A 22,353-nucleotide genomic window follows, 5' to 3' on the forward strand; every position below is an offset into this window, starting at 1 on the left:
CACAATTTCAACCAAGCTGAGCTGTGGGATTTACAAAAGATTATTGGTTTCAGCTTTCTGACTGAATTTTTTTTTTCCTGTTGCTTAAAAGCACCATGAGTGGGTACATGTCTGTACTGGGCATTATAAGGAACAATCTCACTCTGGAATTTAAGCAACACTCAATTCAGAGGGATTGCATGCAGTGTGACTCATTGGAGACTGCCTTAACTTAATTTTACCATTGTAGTCTCTTTTTTATTTTAAGACAAAGTTAAATTTATGTAGCAAGTAAAATCATGAGAAACTCTTGTTTTTTTGCTGAAAGCAGAGTTACACCTGAGTTACAGGCAACATTCTCTTCAAAAAAAACTACTAAGAGCATCATTAAAATGCAGCATTTGGAAGGAATGTACAAACTCTTGCCATGTATCACTTTTAACTGTTTCTTGCTTGCTGTTTTCTGGTGTTTCTTTAGATTTGATGCAGGGTATCCCTGTGACAGAGGACCTGTACTCCATCTTTACAAAAGAGAAGGAGCATGAAGCCCTGCACAAGGAGAACCTGAGGAGCCACCAGGAGCTGATCAGCCAGCTGCTGCAGAGCTACATGAAGCTGCTCTTGCCAGATGATGAAAAATTCCATGGAGGCTGGGCACTCATTGACTGTGATCCAAGGTTTGTTGAACTAAGTTAAAATTGATCAGCTGCTGCTCTGCCACCTCTGTTAATTACTACTGATGTTAAAAGGTTTTAATAGCTGGTGTGTGAGCAGAAATCAAGTGGTCAGTTCTGTAGAAGGACAAGAGTGCTTGAAGGGTTTTTATGCTTAAAAGTCCTCTAAACATGTGCTTTTCCCAATGTGCCATGTAAATGGTGCATGCTGGAATCAGCTTTGAAACATTGTCTGGAAATGGTTAATTTGGCATTTGGTTAATATTGCCAAAATGTGGCAGGTACCATGAAGAGAACTTGTAGAACTAAGGGTGGTTAAAGCTCAAGGAGGTGTTGTTCCTTATTGCATTATAGGGAAAGTGTAACTTGACTGATCAGATGGAATCCTTGGGAAATGCAATTGGACAGTCTGGATTTCTGCTCATGGAAAGTCATGGATGTAAACTCTGAACTTCACTCCTTATCAGGTTCAGAGTTCAGGAGCATGCAAGAGAAAAGCAGTGCTTAGATCTCCAGCAGGTTAAACTTCAGCATCTAAAAATAGCAGAGCAGGTTGTTATGACAGCTATTCAGGGCACAGACTCATCACCCTCACTGAGTCTGAGGTATTTTTCCATTTCTCTGGTAGCATTTTTAATAGCTTGTGGGCTTTCTATTTTTTTTTTTTTTTTGACCTTCTGCTGACGTGTTTGAGCTATTAGGAAACTTCAGGTTTGAGAGAGAGTGTTGCTTGCATGGATCCATTTGATAACACACTGTGATTGAAACTTCTTGTAACTTGTGTTCAGCTCTTAAAAGAGTGTCCTCAGAACACAGTGGGCATGGGTTACAGCTCAGCATATTAATGAATAAATAAATAAAACCCTATCCTGTATTTATTTTTCTTCCCTTCAGTCTCATCGATGCCACTCATAGGGATGTGGATGTGCTGCTTTTACTTTCAAATTCTGCCTACTATGTGGCCTAGTAAGTTACCACTTTCCCTTACTGTTTGTAGTTTATTTTAGTAGCTTTGCTTTAGATTAGTAGGAAGCAGTAAATTCTGTTTCTTTTTTTTTCTAGTTATGATGATGAAATTGACAAAGTGAATCAGTACCAAAGGTTAAGTCTTGAAGCTCTTGAAAAAATAGAAATAGGTAAGAAAACAGTCACTCTGTGTCTTTTTTTGTATGCTCTTAACAATGGCTTGAGCACTTATCAAAGAAGCAGAATTCCTTGAGCCCACCTAGAAATGGCCCTTCAGGCTGACAGCAGATGCCAGGCTCTTCCTACTGCTGGAAATGGGAGCTTTGATCACTGAAGGGGTTCTAAAATTGTCCCTCTTTCAAACTCCTAAAAGAACCATGGAGTCATCCAAACAGATTTCATTATTTATCAAGTGGCAGTAACAACTTTGTCAGCTTCTGTAATGAGCCATGGGTTTGTGCATTCACTGCTCTCTTCCTTTGATCCAAACACAGCAACTGGCTTGGAATTGTACTTTAGATCTGTTTCATAGCTTTGGAGAACTTCTTCCTCAAGGGCTGATAACAAACATGTTATTACAAAAACATCTTGTTATGCTGATTTAACTTATTTGCTATAGAATGTAACATCTGCAGGCTAAATCCAGCATTTTCTGCTGGAAGCAGTGAAGATTTGATGCCTTTGAACCATGACAAAGGTGAACAGTTGGAGAGAAGGGAGTGTGTGGCCTCCTGATGGAGCTGAATCCTCCATTACACAACACACAGTGATTTCATCATCTCCTGAATGTAACTTTCACTGTTCCTGTGCAATTTCTAAGATTTCGGGGGAAAAGTCTCTCTCACTCACATATTGTGGAGATTTGTATCCTAAGGTACAGAGCAGAGTGAAACCTCTACATTCACACCTCATTTCATGTTCTAGATTATGCAGTGCACTGAAGAGCTGAAGTACTTGGTCTAAATCTTGAAATTTCAATTGCATCCTCTTGATAAAAATATTAGCTTTCCCTTTAATCCTTGCAGGAGCATTCCCTAAAAATCCCACAGGAGTCAAATTGCTTTTTGTAAGTTATTGATTGTTTAGTTAATGTGGAAATCTTTCATTTAAAGTGTCTGTGCTGCTCTAATGAAAACATGAAGCCTTTAAGGCTGAAAAAGACTGTCAGCACTTGCACACCCTTAGGTGCAGGCTCTGCAGTATCTCTTTCAGTGTTTGGTTAATGATTTCTAAAGATTTCTCCTGGTTTCTCTCCCAGGGCCTGAGCCTACTCTCTTTGGCAAGCCCAAGTTCTCTTGCATGAGGCTGCATTACAAATACAAAGAAATGAGTGGATATTTTCACACTCTCAGGGCTGTGGTTCGCAGCCCAGAAGAAGATGGAAAAGGTTTGTATCCTATGTAAAAGTTTTAGACATAAAAATGTGTTCAGTGTATTAGTGTTGCTCTAACACCTGTTCTATTGCTCTTAAAATTTATCCTTCATCAGAAATCACTCCAATAAATTCCAGTTGTGTGAAGTGGGAAAGCAATTTAAAAAAACCACTCAGATCTTACTGGTTTAATAGACAGAAAAATAAGTTTCAGATAATCTTGAAAGCAAAACATCTCTCTAGAACTAAAGTAATTCCCCTGTCCATGTCTTTACTGTTCCAAAAACTTAGAAAATGAAGTTAAAATTAGCTTCTAAAGAGGTAAAGAAATTGATTTCTTTAGTGGAATCAGTGTCTGGAAATGTTCTTGCTTGTTATTTAACTGCATTAAATGAACACTAACAAGAGAAAAAAATATCACTTCATACCTGGAGCACTGAGTTTTGTCAACAAGGATTAGAATAAATGAAATTGCTTCTCTTCCTTCCCCAAATGAGACAGTGATTCACTTAATGCTGATTATTTAGGGCTGAAGGACAGTTTATTCTTTAGGTTTGTTTTGTAAGCTTTAAATCAGAATCACAACTTTATAGGGCACAACTGCTCTATGGGGTGAAAAAAAGCCCAATAAAACCAAATTAATGACGTTAAAATTAGACCCGTTTCTTTGTAGATTGTGGAATATGGGCTTTTAAGGGTGTTTTTAAGGGTCTGACAGGCTGCTGCTTGGATTTCAGACACTCTTCAGTGCATTGCAGAAATGCTGAGAATCACAAAGCAAGCAATGGGAATGGATGTGCCCATTATTGAGAAGAAGCTGGAGAGGTGAGTTACCTAAATGATGTGAACCTTCTGTATCCCACCATTGCTCTCAACTCAGCTGCTTCTCCCAGCTGAGCAGAAAGTGTAGCAAAAAAACCTTGTTCTTTTTTACAGGTATTACAGACTGAATATTTGCTAAATCTGGCTCCTGAGTGCAGCATACACAGAGCCAGGGTTAAAAAAATGGAGAATTGAAATCCTTTTTCATTAAAAACTAAAGTGCCTGCAGGAACTGCCTGTTCCCCTTGTTTGGTTACTGTTGTGTATCAACCCTCCTATGTTGGTTTGAGCTTGATTAGCTTATATGGATACAATATAATTATGTAAAAAAAGGATTACATTTATTATTTATGTAAGGAAAGGGTAACTTAGGAACTAAAATGCCCAAAAATAGACTGGAGGACAGCGAATACTTGGTGCTGTGGCTGCACATTAAAGATCTTTTTCCTCTTCTTAGGAGGAGCAGCAAACCTCATGAAGACATCATTGGCATTCGGTCTCAGAACAGAGGGTCCCTGGCCCAAGGCAAGAATTATTTACTGAGCAAGTTCTCCTCCCTCAATCAGAAGGTGAAACAAACCAAGTCCAACGTAAACATCAGCAACCTTCGGAAGCTGGGCAGCTTTGCCAAACCTGAAGTGAAAGTCAATTTTTTAAAGCCAAATTTGAAAGTGAACCTTTGGAAGTCGGACAGCAGCCTTGAGACCCTGGAGAACGCAGGGGCAGATCCCAAAGCCCCCAGCGAGTCTGACACAGAAGCCTCAGACAACGACTCGTTCCACTCGGATGAGTTCCTGAGCAATTCCAAGTCGGATGAGGAGTCGCAGCTGGCGGGTTCCCTGGAGAACCTGGGCCCCTCAGACTATGTGCTGCCCAGCTGTGGCATCCTGGCCTCGGGCCCTCGCCTGGGCAGCCGCTCGCAGTCCCTGAGCAGCACGGACACCAGCGTCCCTGTCCCCGAGTGCCAGGAGGCTGCCACGCCTCCTGCCGACAGGGCAGAGCTGCAGTTTGCTAAGCCCGTGGATGTGTACTGCCAGAGGTTTGTGCAGGATGCCCAGAGCAAGGGCTGCCATGCTGTGGAGCCCGAGGCCGGTTCTCAGGAGCCCCATCGCGCGCTGACCCAAACCAGCAGGAGCGCGGCCAGCAAGGCAGAACCTAAGGCTGAAGCTGTTGCAGACGTTCCTTCCAGGCCATCCAAGCTGGATGTTCAGTCTTCTGAGCCAAACCCTCAGCTCTTGGCTGTCGGTGGGCCTGACTTCAGTAAATCCCACAGGAGCCCGGGCTCAGCGTCTGGGAACCAGGAGCCAGGACTCCACAGCACTCCCTCCCCTGCTGACGGCAGCAGCAGCAGGGCCGTGTCTCCCTTTGCTAAAATCCGCAGCTCCATGGTCCAGGTTGCCAACATCACCCAGGCAGGATTGACTCAAGGGATTAATTTTGCTGTGGCAAAGGTCCAAAAGAGCCCTGCGGAACCAGAAGCTTTAAATGAAATCAAACAAAAAGAACTGAGGGAAATGTTTACGCAATGCCAGACACGAATAATTCAGATCTAGTCGCTCGTTTGGGAAGTGTTCTTTCTGGCTGTGGCTTCTAATAAAATAACACAATGACATCAGGGCTACTGTGGCATGAACTGCTACTGGAGACTGGGATTGATCACAGGTAACTTGTTTACAAGCAGTGAGAGATGCAAATGAATTTGGTTCTGACCAAGCTTCAGAATTTTCCCTCAGGCAGGTGAGACAGAACCTGTATAAACCATATTTAAACAGGTAGCTTAGACACTGGGATTCAATAAGCATGCTGTCTATCTTAGATGTGTTGCACAGTTATTTTTTTGAGACTAATTTTGTAGCTCTTCTGAATTATGTAGAAAGTATTTATACTCAAAAGATGATACTGCACTTCTCTGACCTTACTGACCTTGCACTACACCAGCAAAATAAAGTACCGGTAAATTACTTTTTATTTATTTTTGGACTAGTATTTTTACTTGTTTTCACTGAAGTTCTAGATGCAGCTCTCTATGAATTGTGCCTCTACAATGGGAACTGATGTATTTTTGTTGAATTTAAGTATGTGAACCAGAAAGTAAGATTTCTTTGCTATCATTTTCTTTCCAGACATCCTGGGACACTTGCATTATAGATAAAGCTTAAAGACCCAATCTGAAATACTCACAATCCTGCAGTGCAAATTTCTTCTGTAGATTGGCTTTTTTTCTTTTCCTCACTTGTTTTGAGGTGAGGGGAAATGAAGTAAATGTCTTTGAATTGTCTTGCCCATGTTGAAGCAATTCCTTTATGTTTTCAATTCCAAACTGCCAATTTGCTCTAATTTTTTGTCTCTGTAAAACAAGACAGATACCTGCCCATCAGGCACTGTGTCCCTCTGTGCTAAGATTCTCTTTAAGTGTGAAAAGTGATGCAAAATCCCAACTGCCATCTATAGCAGAAGGCCAGTGCACTGCTTTGTAAGATCAGGGTTGCATTAGAGCATTGCTGTCAGCATCTACTCAAGACCAAATTCGTGACCAACTCCAGCTTTGTACCTCCCAGGGTAAAGCATCATGCTGGGAACTGGATAAAAAATCCCCTTCTGTGTGTGTGTGTGTGTCAAAGGATGACATCTATTCAATACTCCTTCCCAGGAATGCCTTGCCATGCCATTCTAGTCTAGGGCATTGTCCAGAAGCTGCTGTGAAGCAGGACCTTCCTGTGCTGTGGTTTGTGCTGTAACCACCCTGACAGACCCAGTGCCTCTCTCCTTGTCCCTGTACTGTAGATAGGCTGCACGTGGTGTCCCCACAACCTTTGTCCTGGGCTAGGGTAGCTCTGTGTCTTAGGACTTGTACTGTGTCTGAAATCATTGATCACCTGAAACTTTGATAAATAAATTTGGTTTATTTATTTTATTAAAGTGATGTGGGTTTTTTTTGGTTTTTTTTTTTTTTGAGTGTCTACACTTGTGGCTATATTTAAAATTAAACTACTGCTGTATTTTAATGTGAGCAATATACATGAGATATTTTAATAAAAAAATGGAATCGAAAGATGGGTTTGGTATGTGATGTTAAGGGATATGGGACTGCAGGACTCTGGGGGTTTCTTTCAAAGTTACAGACATGACCCCTGGCAGTAAAGGGCTGAGAGCCATGACTTCAGTTCTTTATCCTCTTAGAGCAGTTCTGCTCCTCTGGGCAACTTATGTACCCCTTGCCCTGTCTCTCTCCAGCTCAATGTCCTTCCAGCTTGGGAACTGTCCCATCCCTGGCTATGAAATATTGGAGATGGCAATGTGCACAAAACCATCCCCTGAGGCAGTCTAAGAACCCAGCACTGCATTCCAGCCCAGCTGCCTCTTGAAGAGAATTAATTTCCTTCCCCCTTTGTTCAGTTGCTTTGCTTCACAGTAATACAGCACAAGTCAGATGAAACCATGAATATTCATTTTTAGTTCAAAAAAAAGAAATAAGCTCTAAGTGATTTGAAATGGCACCAAGCTTGGCTCAAGTTTAGGATACACAAAAAATGTTTCTCATAATAAGTATTCATTATTAGTGTGCAGAGACAAAATATCCAGATTGGCTGTACAGCAACACCCCTCATGTTTAGAGCAGGAAAATGCCATAAAAAGGGGGTTCCTGTCCCTGTGATTTCAATCATCAGAAAGCACTAAGTAACTAAGAAAAGGGGGTCTGACCTTAATGAAAGCTTGGTAGGAGCCTTTTATCTTGTTCTGGACAGTATTACTTAAAGCAAAATGTGGAAGTGGCTGTTTCCATACTATCAGCCTCCCTGGATTACTCCCAGCATTTCACTTTTTAAACCACCCTTGGTAAACAATTTCTGCAAGTCCCCTCTGAGGACCAGCTCAAACTGCACAGCAGCAGTTAAGGATGAACAGAGACCATTCTTAATACTTCAATGACATTATCCAAACCATTTAACCACCCTGCAGTATTGCCAAGGGAGAAAGTAAAGATATGTTTTGTATGTATCACCCACTGTCCACTCAATGTGGGGTCCTTTAAGAAGCTGTACCAGGATAAAGCTCATTGAAGAAATTTGAGAAGTCATGGTCTGCTCTATGTACAAAGCAACTGTATTTCATACCTGAGCTGGTGATGGGTAAAATGATCATCAAATCACTGCTTGGTACCACACTGATATCACAATGCTGCTGCTGCTGCTCTGAGTGTGATGTGCCTCAGCTCACAGAACAGCAAAGAGTGAAGTCAGCACCTCCTCAGGCTGCAGCTGCTGGCCAGCTGAGAGCTCTGATCCTCACAATTCAGCCAAATGGAAATTAGAGCACAAATCTACTCCAGAAAAGAGCCTACCACTGCTACATATAAAGGGCTCTGGCTTAAATGTCCTTATTATTAAAGAAAATAAAAGTTTACACAACCTCAGTATTAAAGTTTAATATCAAACAATTTGCTCAATGTTACCAATTTTCAATTACAAAACAGGGTCCAAAAAAATTCCATAAAATATGTTTAGGTGGCTGAACAGAGTTAAGTGTGTTCAGACCGCAAGGGTAAATATCCATAACTTTTTGGTATAAATTATCTACAAAAACTGGTATAAACAATAATTCCAATCTTGGTATGGGTTGCAGCTAGGATTAGAGCCATTTTCAGGGTGACATCCAGCAGGTGTTAGAGTTCATTGCCATTGACACATTTCTGCTGCTGCAGCCTGGCCTTGCGCAGCGCCTCCAGCTGCTTTGCTCTCAGCCACCTCTCCCTGGACAGCGTCGTCTGCCCCGCGCTGAGCGACAGGAACCTGGGGGGACAGAGACACATCACAACAGCCCAGCCCTGCTGCCCTCCAGGGGCCTGGCAATTAACAGCTCCTTCAGCTGCTGCTGGCCCAGCCCAGCCCTGCTGCCTTCCAGTGGCCCAGGAATTAGAAAGCATGGGATGAAAACAGGGAGGGAATATTTTGCCTAGCTAAGAGGAACAAGCAGAGGAGATTCCATCCAACTCAATTCAGCTGCAGGCCAAGTGCTGGCTCAATGTGCAGCTTGCTGGGAGCCCTGAGTGGTGACAGGAGCAGCACACTCACCTGGCCACCAGCAGCATTTTGTGCAGGTCATCGGCCGTGATGCTCTCGGGGTTGTTCTTGCGCATTTCCACAAAGTCTTCCTCTACTGCCTGGAACAACACAGCAGGGAATACAGAGCAAAACAGATCTGCACCATGAGAGCAGCTTTTGGGGAGCTGAACATTGTAACAACCTTTAGATTTCAATGTTTCAACCCTCTGCTGTCCAGAAGTGAGCCTGAGCAAAACCAGGCTACTTCTCATCTTTGAAAAGAGCCCATTTTCCAAATGGGTGTTAGAAAGCAGGTTACATGTGCTGTTTCTTATCTGTAATAAATTCAATATACACTTCACAAATACTTGAAGGCACAGCCAGGATGTGAAACCACTTCTGCTATTTGGATTTTGTAAAACTTGAAGGAGAATCACAGACAGGGAAAGTACAGTAAGTATCTGCTAAGGTGCTTTCTATCCAAACACACTGTTGAAATTGTATTAGGGCAGTGTCCATACCTTGGTCACCTCGTCAGATATGCTGTAGTCCAGCAGCCGCAGTAAACTCAGGTAAATTCGGAATTTGTTCAGCACAGAGGGCAGCACTGCAGTGAGGAGGCTGCTCATGTACTCTTCCATGTTTGGGGGAATTATCTGTGGTTGTAAGTGGACTTGGCAATCTGACTGAAAGAGAAAATTACATTTCATCTCTTTCTACATTCTCACTGTTTTCTATTCCAAGACTAACTTACTCTCAAAAGCAGCAGAAGTCACTATTTCCCAGAACTAAGCTAAGACACAATTCTTGAAACATTCCCCAGCTCACATTTTTAACAGCACCTGTTTCCAGCAGGAGAACAAAGCTGGAATGTCAGAGAGCAGATGTTTGCAAACTCAGGCCACTGCAGGGGCAATGCCCCATCTGTACCCATCCCCTCAGAACCCACCATGCCAGAGGGAGGCTTTGAGAGTGGCACATCCCTGCAGCTTTACCCATCACTGGATCCTTCACCATCCCTATTCAGAAAGGAGGAGGGAAGCTCCATCTCTGTGTTGTCCCATGAACAGGTTTCCAGCCACGAGGGAGAAGGCAGCAGCTACTGCCAGTGTCACACCCTCCCTGGTCACAGGACACATTTCCTGTGTCCCCTTGTCCCTGGCAGGCCTGCTGTGAGCAGCAGCTGCAGTGACAGCTGCCCAGCAGAAGCTGGGAGCCCCTCCCATACCGGCAGGAGCGAGCGGCCCTCGGAAGTGATCAGAACATTAATGTTGCATGGGAATTCCATCCGGTGGTAGCTGAAGTCATACTCCACCTTCTGCCAAGTGATCAGGTTACCCAGTGCTGTCACATTATGGACACCTGCAAGAGCAACAACAAACTCCCTGACCACTGGACTGAAACAAATGGCAGCCCTGATTTTTGTTTCCCATCTGTCCTTAAGGAGCAGCCAGCAGAAGGATTCCTGCAATGACCCTGTTCCTTCTTGTGTCTGAGGTGTCAGAGACAACCACTTCTTAATGTGAATTAAAACTAAGAATTCTTGATTTCAGGCCTAAACTTTGTCTGGCTTAGTACATGAGTTTATAGCTCGTGTTTTCATTGGCCCTACAAAGCCAGGTATCTATTTACAGAGAAAAACAAAAAAAAGAAATCTCTCCTCAAAAGCAGAAAAACACTACCAATTTCATTTTGCCAATTTTTTAATAGTACTCACCCTACTTGGAATTAAGTTATTGAAAATATCAAAATGTTAAAACTGACAAATTAACTGGTTGACTCTTGGAATTCTCTCTTTGAAATACCAACATGTATCTGACCAACTGAATTTCTCTTCAGCAGTTACTGCATTAAATGACAAAACTACTTATGGTTTTTACCTTTAAATAATTAGTAGTAATTCTGTATATTGTATAGGCAAAGTTAGCAAATAAAGGCAAATTTAATATCAAATTAAACCAACTACTACATCTGAAGACACTCTTGTCTAGGATTAAATTTTGTTCCCAATGCTGCTGTATGAAATGAAAAATTTTTACTTCTTCACTCTAAATTCAGTATAAAATAACATCACATCAGCAAAAACGAAACAATTAACAAGCATTTTTATCTGCAACTTTTAATACCTAAAATATTATTTTTTCACTAAATGCTGAAGGTTTTAGACATTACAGACAAACATTTTAGAAAAACCAGCACAGCAAGAGTTCTCTCTAAATGGGACTTAGTAATATTTTAACTATTTTTTGTAAACAGACAATGCAGAGCTTGTTACTAGTTTTACTATTTTCTTTACAAAATGTTGTTGCTTTACTAAAACCAAGTAACAAAAAATATTGAAGACTCAAAAGCAATTGAATAATTTCAATTAGTAACTTTTAAAAGTGGTAATTAAAAAAAACTAAAGCAGCTTTCTCAACACAGCATTTTTCTTTCAAAATTAAGTTAGTTGCAGTGATTTCCTGTTGTTGTTTCATAGAATCTCCTGAGTTGGAAGGGACCCACAAGGATCACTGGGCTCCAGCTCCTGGCCCTGCACAGCACAGCCCCAGGACTCAGACACCTCTACTGTGCATTGTAAATGCAACTCAGCTCTTTTATGTGAATTATAATTACATTAATTTCTAAAGCTCTGCTGAAAGCATGCTTGCTACACAGTTCTACCTCAGCTGGTAAGACAGAATCCCCACTATTTTTAACACAGCAATAGCACTTTTTCTCCACTTTTCAGCTGTTCTCAGGGATGGTTTCCAGATTTACCAGTGAAAGTATAGAGCATAAGGCATCAGCATATGCTTTGCCCACTTCATGCACTCTCACAGGAAACTGAAAGGCCACTCTAAATGAATCAGAGTTATTTTGGTATGAAAGAGTTCTCCCAATTTTTCTTAAGTTGGCTGAGCAGGCTGCAGGAAGCTGCTTCAAAGCAATGACATAGGATGTAGAAACCACAGTTTTGCAATAGACCCCTCTTATGAGCAGGCCACGATTATCACCACTGTGCTAAACCACAGCAGCTTTTAACCTCCAAATGAGACTGCAGACAGCAAGAGCTGTGTACCTGCTGTGTCCAGCTGTCCCTGCTCGAGCTGGGTCTCATCTATGACCAGGGAGGTGTTGCTGGCCAGCTGCAGCAGCCCACTGAGCAGGCGATTGGCCGTGTAGTCCTTGCGCGGGATGAAGCGCGAGTGGTTCATGCTCTCGATGCTCATCCGGAGGTGGTAGGACTGCAAGGACAAACAAACCATCAGCACCTGTGCTGTGCTGCCAGGGAATGCTGCTCCCTGCAGCTACAGCTGGGCTGGGAACCTGCACAGTAAAATATAATCTGCCACTGTAACTCTTTGTCCCAAATATCCAAATGCTGCGTACTTAAAATTTCCCAAAGGGAAAATATTGCTGTTAGGAATTCCTATCAGCTGTTCTTCACATTTAGGATGAGTTCAATAATAAATGATTTATTGCAGCAATACTGTTAGCATGACCCCAAATTGAATCACTGTGGCTTTTCTGCAGAGCAGTATCCACAAACTTGAGTAAACCCTAATGACACCATAATTAAATGACCCAAATGTCTAAACATATCAAGCCAGAAAGACCAAATAAAGCATGCAGCATCTGCCTGTCAGTTCAATACTTCTGAGGAGAGGATTTCATTGCATGTAATGAATGCATTCCTAGATGATGAGGTACACAGACTTCACACACAGGTCAGTCACATCTATTGTTACCTGCTCTCTAAATGGGAGCAGGAGAGCAATTCACCAGTCTGCCTTGACCCGATGGAAGCAGTGAGAATACTTTCCCCCAGAGGCTGCCTCTGTTGCTGCAGGAGAGCAATTCACCAGCCTGCCTTGACCCGATGGAAGCAGTGAGAACACTTTCCCCCAGAACCTGCCTCTGTTGCTGCAGGAGAGCCTTTCAGCAGCCAGCCCTGAGCTGGAGGAAGCAGTGAGAACCCCTTCCCCAGAGCAATGCTTACTGCTGGCACCAGCTGCTGGATGAGGCGGTACAGGTGCTCGGCGAAGGCGCTGCTCCGGGGACAGCCGCTCAGGTTGACGGTGAATTTTCCCAGAGGAAGCACATCCCGTCTGGCATAACTGCACCAAAACCAGCACAGGTTAGGCAAACAGCTGGCTAACACTGGGTACAGGTGTCATTCATTGTGTGTGACAGGCAGCACACAGTGTTCTGAAGGAACAGTGCCCAAGGAGCCGGGCCAGGCTGAAGCTGCCCCTCCAGGCTGTGCAGCACCACACAAAAGCAGTAATTTACAGTGCTTGGCACCCTGCAATGGCTTTCCAGGCGTTCTGTTCTCCTTGTACTCTGTTGTTACTCAGTGAACACACTTCATTCTTTTCTTTTCTGGTACCCAATGTCAACTTCCCTCCTTATCACACTTGTTCATCTCCTTTACCTGCCCTCAGCTTTCCTCTCCCTCTTCTCACTGTGTATCTTCTCCCCATTCTTGACAACTCTCAACCTTTCTGTGATACCAGCTAAGAGAGAAAATACAGTCTAGTCTAAGTGTTGGAACATACACAGTCCCACTAAAAAGAATGAAAACTAGGCATTTTGAAGACTAAAATAATTAGCATTATATTTGGGCCTCACAACTATAATATCTGAAGTTTCACACTTGAAATTTTAATGAGTCAAAGGATGCTGCTCTTTCACCCAGATATAGTTTAAATCAACATAAGAATAAATTCCTATGCTAAACAGGTCACTTGAACTTACCATTAAGCAGGTTTACATTTAATTAAACAAATTCCCAGAATGAACCTTTCAGTACCTTGTAGTACCCTAAGCAATAATTCCTGCAGTCAGGAAATGCTGTCTTTGGAAAGTCAGTGACATGACCTACTCATTAGAGGTGGAAAGATGTTTACATACCTCTGTTTGAAAGTGTCTTGAAGATTTTGTGTGCTCCTAAAGCAGCACTGAACAGATACACTGCCATAAAGCTGGTCTTTTGTCAATATTTACTGTTATTTCAGACACTGAAATCTGCCTTTGTGTGTACTGTGACAGGACAACTCTACCTGGGCAAAGTACTACTGAAATAAGTACTATTTAAGTTATTTCTGTCATTTATTTGGAGACTGGTGAAGAATCCCATAAGAGATTTCTTCTAAATGATAAATACATAAATTCTCAGCACACATATAACTACTTACACTGTAGAGATGAGATGCAGTATCAGGTATTCAGCAGCCAAGCTGTCTCCCAGGAGGGCATGGGTGAGGAACCCCAGCAACTCTGCTCTCACTGGTGACAGCTCAGACATGAAATTAGAAACAACTGGAAAAAGAGCAGAAGACAAATGTCAGAGAATGTTTTTGTTTCTTACCCTCTTCCCTCTATATAAACTTGACTTTCTGTCAGTTTGAAGAAAAATGTTTATTCCAAAGCAGTCTAGGAAAAATAAAAACATTCCTTGGTTTTTCCAATTGTCTTTGGATAACCTGCATCACTCAACACTTCCTTGGAAATTATTTTTTTAAAAAATTAGATATTGTGTAATGCATTTGCAGCAGGCTATGAAGTGTAGAGCCAAATTTCTAAAATCCATAGCAGCTCCCTTTTACATTAAAGGCAGAAAAAAAACCTCTTACATATTGCTGTGAACAAGCAACACAAGGCACTCAAGGAAGAAAGTTTAAATATCAGAGGTCTGCAAGCAATAATTCAAAGAAAAACATAACAGTCAAACAAGGCAGAAACCAGAATTGTTTTGTGCACAGTATTATGAGTCTCTATATTATCAGTGTTTCTTGTTTTCAGTATCACACTAAAATTGGAAATCTAATTTTCTAGCAATTCCCAAGTCAGTTTGAAAACAAATCCAATGTTATGGCTGAACAACTTGGTAAAATCCTTGGGCACGTAGAATGCAAAACCAAATTCTACATAAATCACATTTATTTCAGCCAAATAAAAATGTAAACATCCCATAAACACAAACATCTGCATCCTGTACAGCACTGCATGGCTCTTCCATTTAATAAGATTTAAATCCAACCCCTGCTGTTGAGGTATTTGCCTCTGAGCAAAGCAGTGTTTGTTCAGATGTCCTGGGAAGTGCCAGAGTTCAGACACTCACAGGTTTTGCTCTCCTCTTCGTTAAGGCAGGCGGGCAGCAAGGGGTTAATGTGCTGCAGCTTCTGTGCCAGGATGACGTGGATCCTGGGCACTAGTGAGGCTGGGGGGCTGTGCACTCTCTGCTCCTCAGCTGTGTCCATGCACTCCATGGGATCAAGGGTTGAGCTGTCCCTGGGGAGAGGCCACAGCAGCTGGACTGAGAAACATTCCAGGGGAATTTCTGACCCGAGCAGCTGGAACCAGGCCAAGAGCAGAGCAACAAACAGAATCCGCTCCCAGCTCCTGCTGACTCCTCCCACATTCAAATGACCTTCTCTAGGAACTTTAGAAACACCAGAAATACTCAATCACAGTTGTATAATGACATATTAACACCACAGCAGGCTTGACTCAAAATATCTGGATTCTATTATTTTCAGAAAATAACCAAGTCATATTTTCCTGAAGAGAAAACCAAACAACCCAACAATAGATCCCATAAAACCAAACCCTCAGAACCAAACAAAACTACATTTATTATTTGTTGCACCATTTAATAGGCTGTAGCTTCAAGTAAAATATTACACACTGATCTGTCCAGTCTGTACTGAATGAGGTCTAAACAACAGCTTTAAAAAAAAAAAAAAAAAAGTCATTTATTACATTTGTCTCTGTATGCACATATGGGATTTTCATATCCCACCAGGTTCTGGAGTCTGACAAGATTTTCTAGACACACATCAGCTCTAGACAAACATCACAGCTCTATCACTGACTAAAAGAAGTATGAATAAATAAATCCTAATACCTCTGCTGGAACCTGGAGGTATTGCCTCTTAATTTAAGAGTTCAGATACACAAGTTTTGCTCTCCCTGAAGATGTTTTACAAAATTTCTTCCAGGTAGTTTTTTCATTTTTTGTTTTCATTTTTAGAAAGTAAAATCCCTAAAGTGACTCTATCAGATGACAGTAAAGTTTAGCACAAATTTCTTGTACCGGTTTTAAAAGCTGTCAGGCTTTATAACTTCAAAGCCACTTCAGCAGTTCATCCACTCTTTCCATTAAAAAAGATTTCTTTTGTTTGCATTCAAAACGTTGCCCAATGCCACCATTTTGTCTTCTTGTTACAGAATGACACAGGAAAAAACCCACAAGCACCTGTGACAGAGCAACTGAGCTGTCAGTCTGGGATTAGCTGTCACACAGATGATAACAAAAAGCAGCTGACCAGGCTGAGTTAATTTTTAAGAAGTTGGCACTATAAAGGATTCACATTGCACTCTGGGTATTGTACTTGCCAGACAGATAAACAAACTCACCAACAGAAATGTTTCAGAGTGCAATGGTTCAAGACATCACCAGTATTTATGTTAGATTTTGGTCAAGAGTTTTACTTTTAAAATTGATTTCTCATATCTTGGATTAGTTTGTATTTTGTCAGGCAAGGAATTGCAGAACAGCAGGTGAAATGGAAAGTTTTTATCAGTGGATTAACAAGATGAGACACTTTAATTAATAAAAAAAAAATCAATCCATTTTTTACTAATTTTGATCACTATTACTCTACATGCAGACATGCAAACTTTTTTTAAAAAATATTCTTCAGCAATGTTTGCACTTCTGGTAACAACCTTCATGGACTTAGAAATTACTTCAAAAGGACATTTTATATTTTTAACCCTTCTTCAAAAGCTTTGTTCACCATTCACTTATTCACTGAAAGTTTAGTTGACATGAAAAGCATAAAACCATTTAGCTATAGAAGCATTTTCTGCTTTACAGACTGTACAACAACCTAAAAAAAGATGCACTGGGTATCCAAGGATATGGATGTAGCAGAGAACATTGGACTTCAGTTTCCAGGATGCTGGATATAACACTTTCCTCATCCAGCTATTTTTAAGCAAAAAAATTCACTTAAGCATAATTATCATGCACTTACAAATTCCTTTGTTTGCTCACTGCAATAAGAACCTGAATGTCAGGGTAATCTTACCTCTCTTCACTGTTCACTATGCTCAGCACTGGGTCCACAGACAAAACACCAAACACCTCCAGCACATCATTGACTTTGAAGCTCTCCCAGTTCTCATAGACCTGCCCCAAAGAGAAAGAAAGAAAAAAAAAAAAGCAGAGGAAAATGAGTCAGATGCAGGGCACAAGAAAAACACAAAGGAAAATCAGGGTTCTCAACTGTGGACTGAGAACAGTCTGAGTGAAGAGGTCTCCCCTCACCCTCAGTGTCAGTAAGATTACACTAGAAAAGGGAGTTTTATCATTCCATGCTTTTTCTACTGGCATTCTTAGCCATACAAATGTAAACAATTGTATTCTACTCTGATTCATCAAGATTTGCTGAATGAGAAGTCAATACGACAGCAGCAGAGAAATTTTGTGATAAAGTTTGATAGTAATATAGCATAGCAGTGAATCAAGGACAATTTAAAATTCAAAGCACAAATGTGTGGTTTATTGGTTTTACAGCTTGGTTTTTCACAGCTGTTTTTCAATTAGAGAAGATATCCTAAAAGAAAAATACCAGGGCTCAATACCAGCTGCATCTAATACTGGAATCTTTTCTTTCAAATTAAGTGTGGTGAGAAGGTGCAAGCTTCAATAAATACTGCTGAAGGACTCCAGCAATTCAAATGTGCACTCAAGAAGATAGATTCATTAATACAGTGTTTATCTCTAGAAACAAAATTGTGGACTTGAGACACAATTTCTGTGCCTACAAACCACTGCAAGGCTGATTCTGTCTGCCTCACTGAGAGCACAGCCCTGCTCATCACTTCTCTCACCTTTACAAGACATGCTGGCCCCTTCTCTCCTGGCAAGGGAAAATTTAGGTCAAGTGGAGGGGAGCAGTTGGGAGAAATGACATGATGACCTGCAGAAGCTTCTGTTTCTAATCTCTTTGGCTCCACACATCCATGGATATCACCTCCACTGCCTGAAAAACACAGGATTTGCAGGTTTTTTAAATAGAAATACAGAATTGAACAACTTTCTTCAGGAAACAGCACAGAATGAAACTAATTTAACAAGACATCTGAGACAAGAATATTTAATAATGCAATATACTTGACAGAATAAACTCTTAATATGAGAAATTTCACAAATGCGTATTTTATGTAATCAAATTAAGTGTGAAAGAGAGTACTGGCAAAGATTTGTATGTCCTGGAAACCCAAACATGGCCAGAAATCTGATTTTCAAAATGCAATGTTTAAACCAGGGGAATTATTTTTTTCCTACAGTCCATAGGACTGCAAAGTAATATTTTTCTGCACTTCATGTTTTAAAAAACAGTTCAGAATATGCATAAGTTTGTATCAAAAATCTCTCTAGATTGCCAGCAAGTCATTCAAGTAGGCTCTCCCACACTCCTTCAAATCAAACCACTGACTTCAACCAAGCCTCCAAACCATAAAGGCTGCAACAACACTAATAACTAAAACAGCTGCAAATATGACAGTTTTTAGCAATGAATTTTTGACAAATTGTGGAAAGGCACCTCCTATTCCTGAACAGGAACTCTTACCCATGTGTTGCTCCTTCTGTTTGGAGGGATGCAGATCCATGTCCTCATCCTCCTCGTAGCTCCTCTTGTGGCGGCTGGGGGTGTAGGAGGTTGAAGGGCTCACTCGGGCTTGGCTGGCACTGATGTAGGCTTGGGATTGTGGGTTAAGGAAGCCACAGCTGAGCAGGGAAATCTCAGCCACACTAAGGTTTAGTTGTCTCTTTTTTTTTGTTAACAAAATCTTGATCTTAACATGCTTAGCTACGGGTGTTTTATAGGAGACTCTCGCTGTGTAACAGTGTCCTGATGTAGAAAATGCCAATGGCTCAACTGAAGTTTCTCTTTTCCAAGCATTTGCAACTGGAAATTAACAGAAATTTGCAAGACTCTCCCAGGCAAAAATGTCTTCTAAATCAAAACACATGATGCTATATATTCATTTGCATCCTCTTTGTGCATATTAGACACCATCAACTTTTTTTTTTTTCCCCTCATTCTACACCTACTACCTCTCCAGATTCACTAAATAAGAAAAAGAAAAGAAGAAATTTTAAATAAACTTATCTCCTTAAATCAAATTAATTAGTTGCTGACCACTGATTGTATAAGAAAATACTGGCTCAATCAAAAAAGATATTTCCTTCACCCATGCTGATTCACCAGGCACTGGAACACAGTAGAAAGTCTGTCTCTCCAAGGTGACTGTTTGTGAGGAGTTCAAATCAATTTCCTGCTGAGGCTGGAATCCCAAGAGAAGTTTTGTTAAAAATCTGTAACAGTTTGCTTTCCTTTTTTAATTAATCCCACAGATTCAGTTACTCAGCCAGAAGTTACAGTTAACATGCATAACTCAGGAAAAATTGAATATAAAATGTTTTGATTCAAATTGCACTGCACTTCCCAAAGTAACTGTTTTCCACAGCAGACAGTTTCAAGGTCATGAAACTCCCCAGTCCACTCAACCAAAACAAATTTTAAATACAACAGAAACAGCTGGAAGCCTGCTGGAATCAGAATGCCAGTGAGCAGTTATGAATACTCTGCTTTGCAAACCAAAGATTAATTTTGCATTTAGAGCAGTATCTTCAGGAATCCATTGACAAGCACCAAAGAAGCTCTGTCACACTTATAAAATTGCAACTTTCCATCCAATATTCCTTCTCTAAGTTAATATAATTTATATAACTTACCCCACATTCTGCCACATCTCTGTATTTACCAAAATGCAAAACCTGTCAAGAGAGAAAAGACAATGCAATCATTCTGTTTCTGACAGCATCCTATACATGGTTTAACTCACAAACTAGAGGAATACAAGGACCAGAATGAGGAAAAGGACAAACATTGGCTAAAATAATAAATCAGTATTTCACTCACACGTGCATTTGTGTTTGAGTCAACTGTTTCATACACTCCCATGTAAAACTCAGGATCAAACATATCTTGAACCATGCAGCGAAATTTCACTAAGCTGTTGGGTTTTAGGTAATGTACAGGAACATCATTCAGTGATGGAACCTGTGAAAAAAAGAGATGGCTCTAAACAACTGGTACATATTGAGCAGTGCTCTGAAGTAAGCCAAAACCAGCAAAAAAACTTAATTCTTTGACCATCCAGTTTATCCTCCTCCTCAAACTCATATATATGTAGCACAGGTATTATTTTCTGAGTGCATTCCCATCCTAATCTAAGCAGTAACAAAGTGTATCTATCCCAACACCTTTCCACAATGGCTGTTACAGATAATTGTTACAATTATCAACCACTTAACAGTTTTCAAATTCTTCCAGTCCCAAAATCACCAGACCCAGTACTGGACAGTGAAAGAAGTGGTTATAGGTCATTGGAACTGGATGAAAACTGTACAACATCTGAAATAACTTTTAAATTAGGAATTATTGCAGCTTCAGGATTAAAAAGAATTTATCCTTTATCTTATTTTTACTTAACAGCACTTCTACCACATGCTATGTGCCAGCAGTACTAGTGCAATTTGTATGCACAATTTCTTATAACAAAAGGTCTTGGAAAACCTGTATGTTAATTTCCAAGTCCACATTGGGGAAGTCTTTTTCACACAGTTTTACATGACAATGGGAAAATAGAAAGAAAAAAAGATTAATGCCTAAGCACGTGGTATAACTTCAAAGAATGAGACTTGCAATATGAATAGTTTTCTAAATTTGAAGATAAAATCTTTGTTGAAAAAGCCCACATGCCTCATTAAAATTCAACAAAAACCATAAGTAGCCCTACAGGAAGTGGCATTTTAACAGATGTATATCCTCTCATAGGTTTTTTGAGGAAGAAAATATGATTTCAATTCCTTCTGATGTTGTAAATTTTACTCAATTTTGCCATTTATGCTTGGATTTAGGCTACCATTTAGTACTAAGTACAGAATACTTTCACTGACAGAGAAATAAATAATTTTCACCTGTTTTTAGTCATAAATAAAATACATTTGATATGAAAGTTTCTAATCCCCTTATCAGCCCCATTACGCCCTTTCTGCTACAGCCTTTTAGAAAAGTAACAGCTTTTGAACTCAACTGTGCATATTTTATTTTTAAAACCTAAAGCAGAGCTTCCCTACTAAACTGCACAAACTAGGCCTGACTCAGCCCAATAAAGCACAGTTCTAGTAGGAAAAGCATTTTTCCCTTTAAACCTGAAGGTTCAGGTAACTATTTATTCAACTCACACAAGTTTGCAGCACTGTAATAAAAGCTCCTGAGAAAGGAAGTTTATAACCAGCAGGTGCACCTCGTGGTGCACACTGTGGACTCACACTTCCCCAAAAATGAGAATATTTGTCATCTCCTGCCATCTACTGACTGTGCTGCAGAGTGGCAGCACCCAGTGGCCTGGGGGAAGGAGGGGGATGGACGGGCTGGGATCTCTCACTCAGGTTAAAGCAGCCGAGCTGTAAATTCACATCCCAAAACTCGGGCGTGAAATTCAGCTGTGCACTTAGGAAAAGGCAGGATTTATCAAAAGCAAGCCACTGCAAACAAATGTAAAAAACAATGAAGCATAAGAAAAAGCTTAACTCGAAAAGAATGAAACACTCTTACCCAGTTAGTAGCATTATTTTCTTTTAATTTCTCCTTGAAGTATTCGGTTACTTTCCTCTCCCAATCAGAGTTTGAAACATTTTGGGCTAAAAAACAACAACAGATTTATGCGCCAATTAGCACAACATGAGACTTTTATCCCAGAGTATCAAACAAACCCTACTTTCACCTCTATCTTAGGGAAGTAAGTGCATCTCAGACTAATTTATTCCCCTTGCAACTTACTGATTTCCCATTCCAAACCCTTGCAGGCCAGCCAAGAAGCCCAGAGCCATTCCTGGAGGGGAGGGAAAGGTCCACAACACCCCCGTGGGGAAAGGAAAGAGCCGAGGCACCGCTTTCCGCGCTCTGCCGGCTGAGGAAATGTTTATTTCGGAATTCTTTTAGTTAAGATCAAGCCCAGCACGGAAACAGCCGCGTCTGATGGTACAGGCAACACCAACGCCGCTCGGCAGAGCATGCAGGAACCAGGAGACAGACGAAACACACGCTGTATACCAGATATACACGATATACGATATAAGACCCAGAGCCGGCCTCGCCGCTCTCCCGCCACCACCCCGCGAGGGAAAGCGCTGTCGGTTCCGGGCCCGCCTCACCGAAGATGCCCTGCACGATGCTCAGGGGGCTGTTCAGCCAGTCGCCCACGCACGGCATGGCGGGGCTGCCGGAACCGAGTCCCGCTCACCAGCCCAGCGCGGGGACCGCCGCCGCTTCCTTCTCCTCTTCCTCCTCCTCCCGCTGCTCGCCCTCCTCCGCCTCTTCCTGCGGGAATGGCGGCCGGGCCCGCCTCCCGCCCCTCACGGCTGCGC

The 22,353-nt window shown here is 41.4% G+C and overlaps 2 protein-coding genes across 3 annotated transcripts in view; one reads left to right on the forward strand and one right to left on the reverse strand.

Moving 5' to 3' along the window:
* INPP5F (inositol polyphosphate-5-phosphatase F) overlaps positions 1-6,732 on the forward strand; it is a 38,019-nt gene extending 31,287 nt beyond the window's left edge. For both annotated transcript variants that reach the window (XM_079312500.1, XM_079312501.1), the window contains exons 15-20: positions 458-656; positions 1,548-1,619; positions 1,716-1,789; positions 2,878-3,006; positions 3,729-3,816; positions 4,271-6,732. In XM_079312500.1, the coding sequence (XP_079168626.1) occupies positions 458-656; positions 1,548-1,619; positions 1,716-1,789; positions 2,878-3,006; positions 3,729-3,816; positions 4,271-5,366 (1,658 nt within the window). In that variant the 3' untranslated portion in view covers positions 5,367-6,732. The remainder of the gene's footprint in view (positions 1-457; positions 657-1,547; positions 1,620-1,715; positions 1,790-2,877; positions 3,007-3,728; positions 3,817-4,270) is intronic.
* A 1,492-nt stretch (positions 6,733-8,224) lies between these two features.
* Positions 8,225-22,326, reverse strand: MCMBP (minichromosome maintenance complex binding protein). The gene is made up of 16 exons (XM_079312101.1): positions 22,141-22,326; positions 21,542-21,627; positions 19,841-19,981; positions 19,654-19,695; positions 19,061-19,202; positions 18,485-18,613; positions 17,742-17,893; positions 16,937-17,037; positions 14,962-15,131; positions 14,036-14,159; positions 12,838-12,955; positions 11,917-12,082; positions 10,084-10,217; positions 9,377-9,541; positions 8,886-8,974; positions 8,225-8,603 (listed from the first exon to the last, which is right to left on the reverse strand). The coding sequence occupies exons 1-16, from the start codon at positions 22,196-22,198 to the stop codon at positions 8,477-8,479; spliced, it is 1,944 nt and encodes a 647-aa protein (XP_079168227.1). The 5' UTR covers positions 22,199-22,326; the 3' UTR covers positions 8,225-8,476.
* Positions 22,327-22,353: the final 27 nt, after the last annotated feature.

This window comes from Erithacus rubecula (genome assembly GCF_903797595.1).
Source record: "Erithacus rubecula genome assembly, chromosome: 9".
In the NCBI taxonomy this organism is placed as follows: Eukaryota; Metazoa; Chordata; class Aves; order Passeriformes; family Muscicapidae; genus Erithacus; species Erithacus rubecula.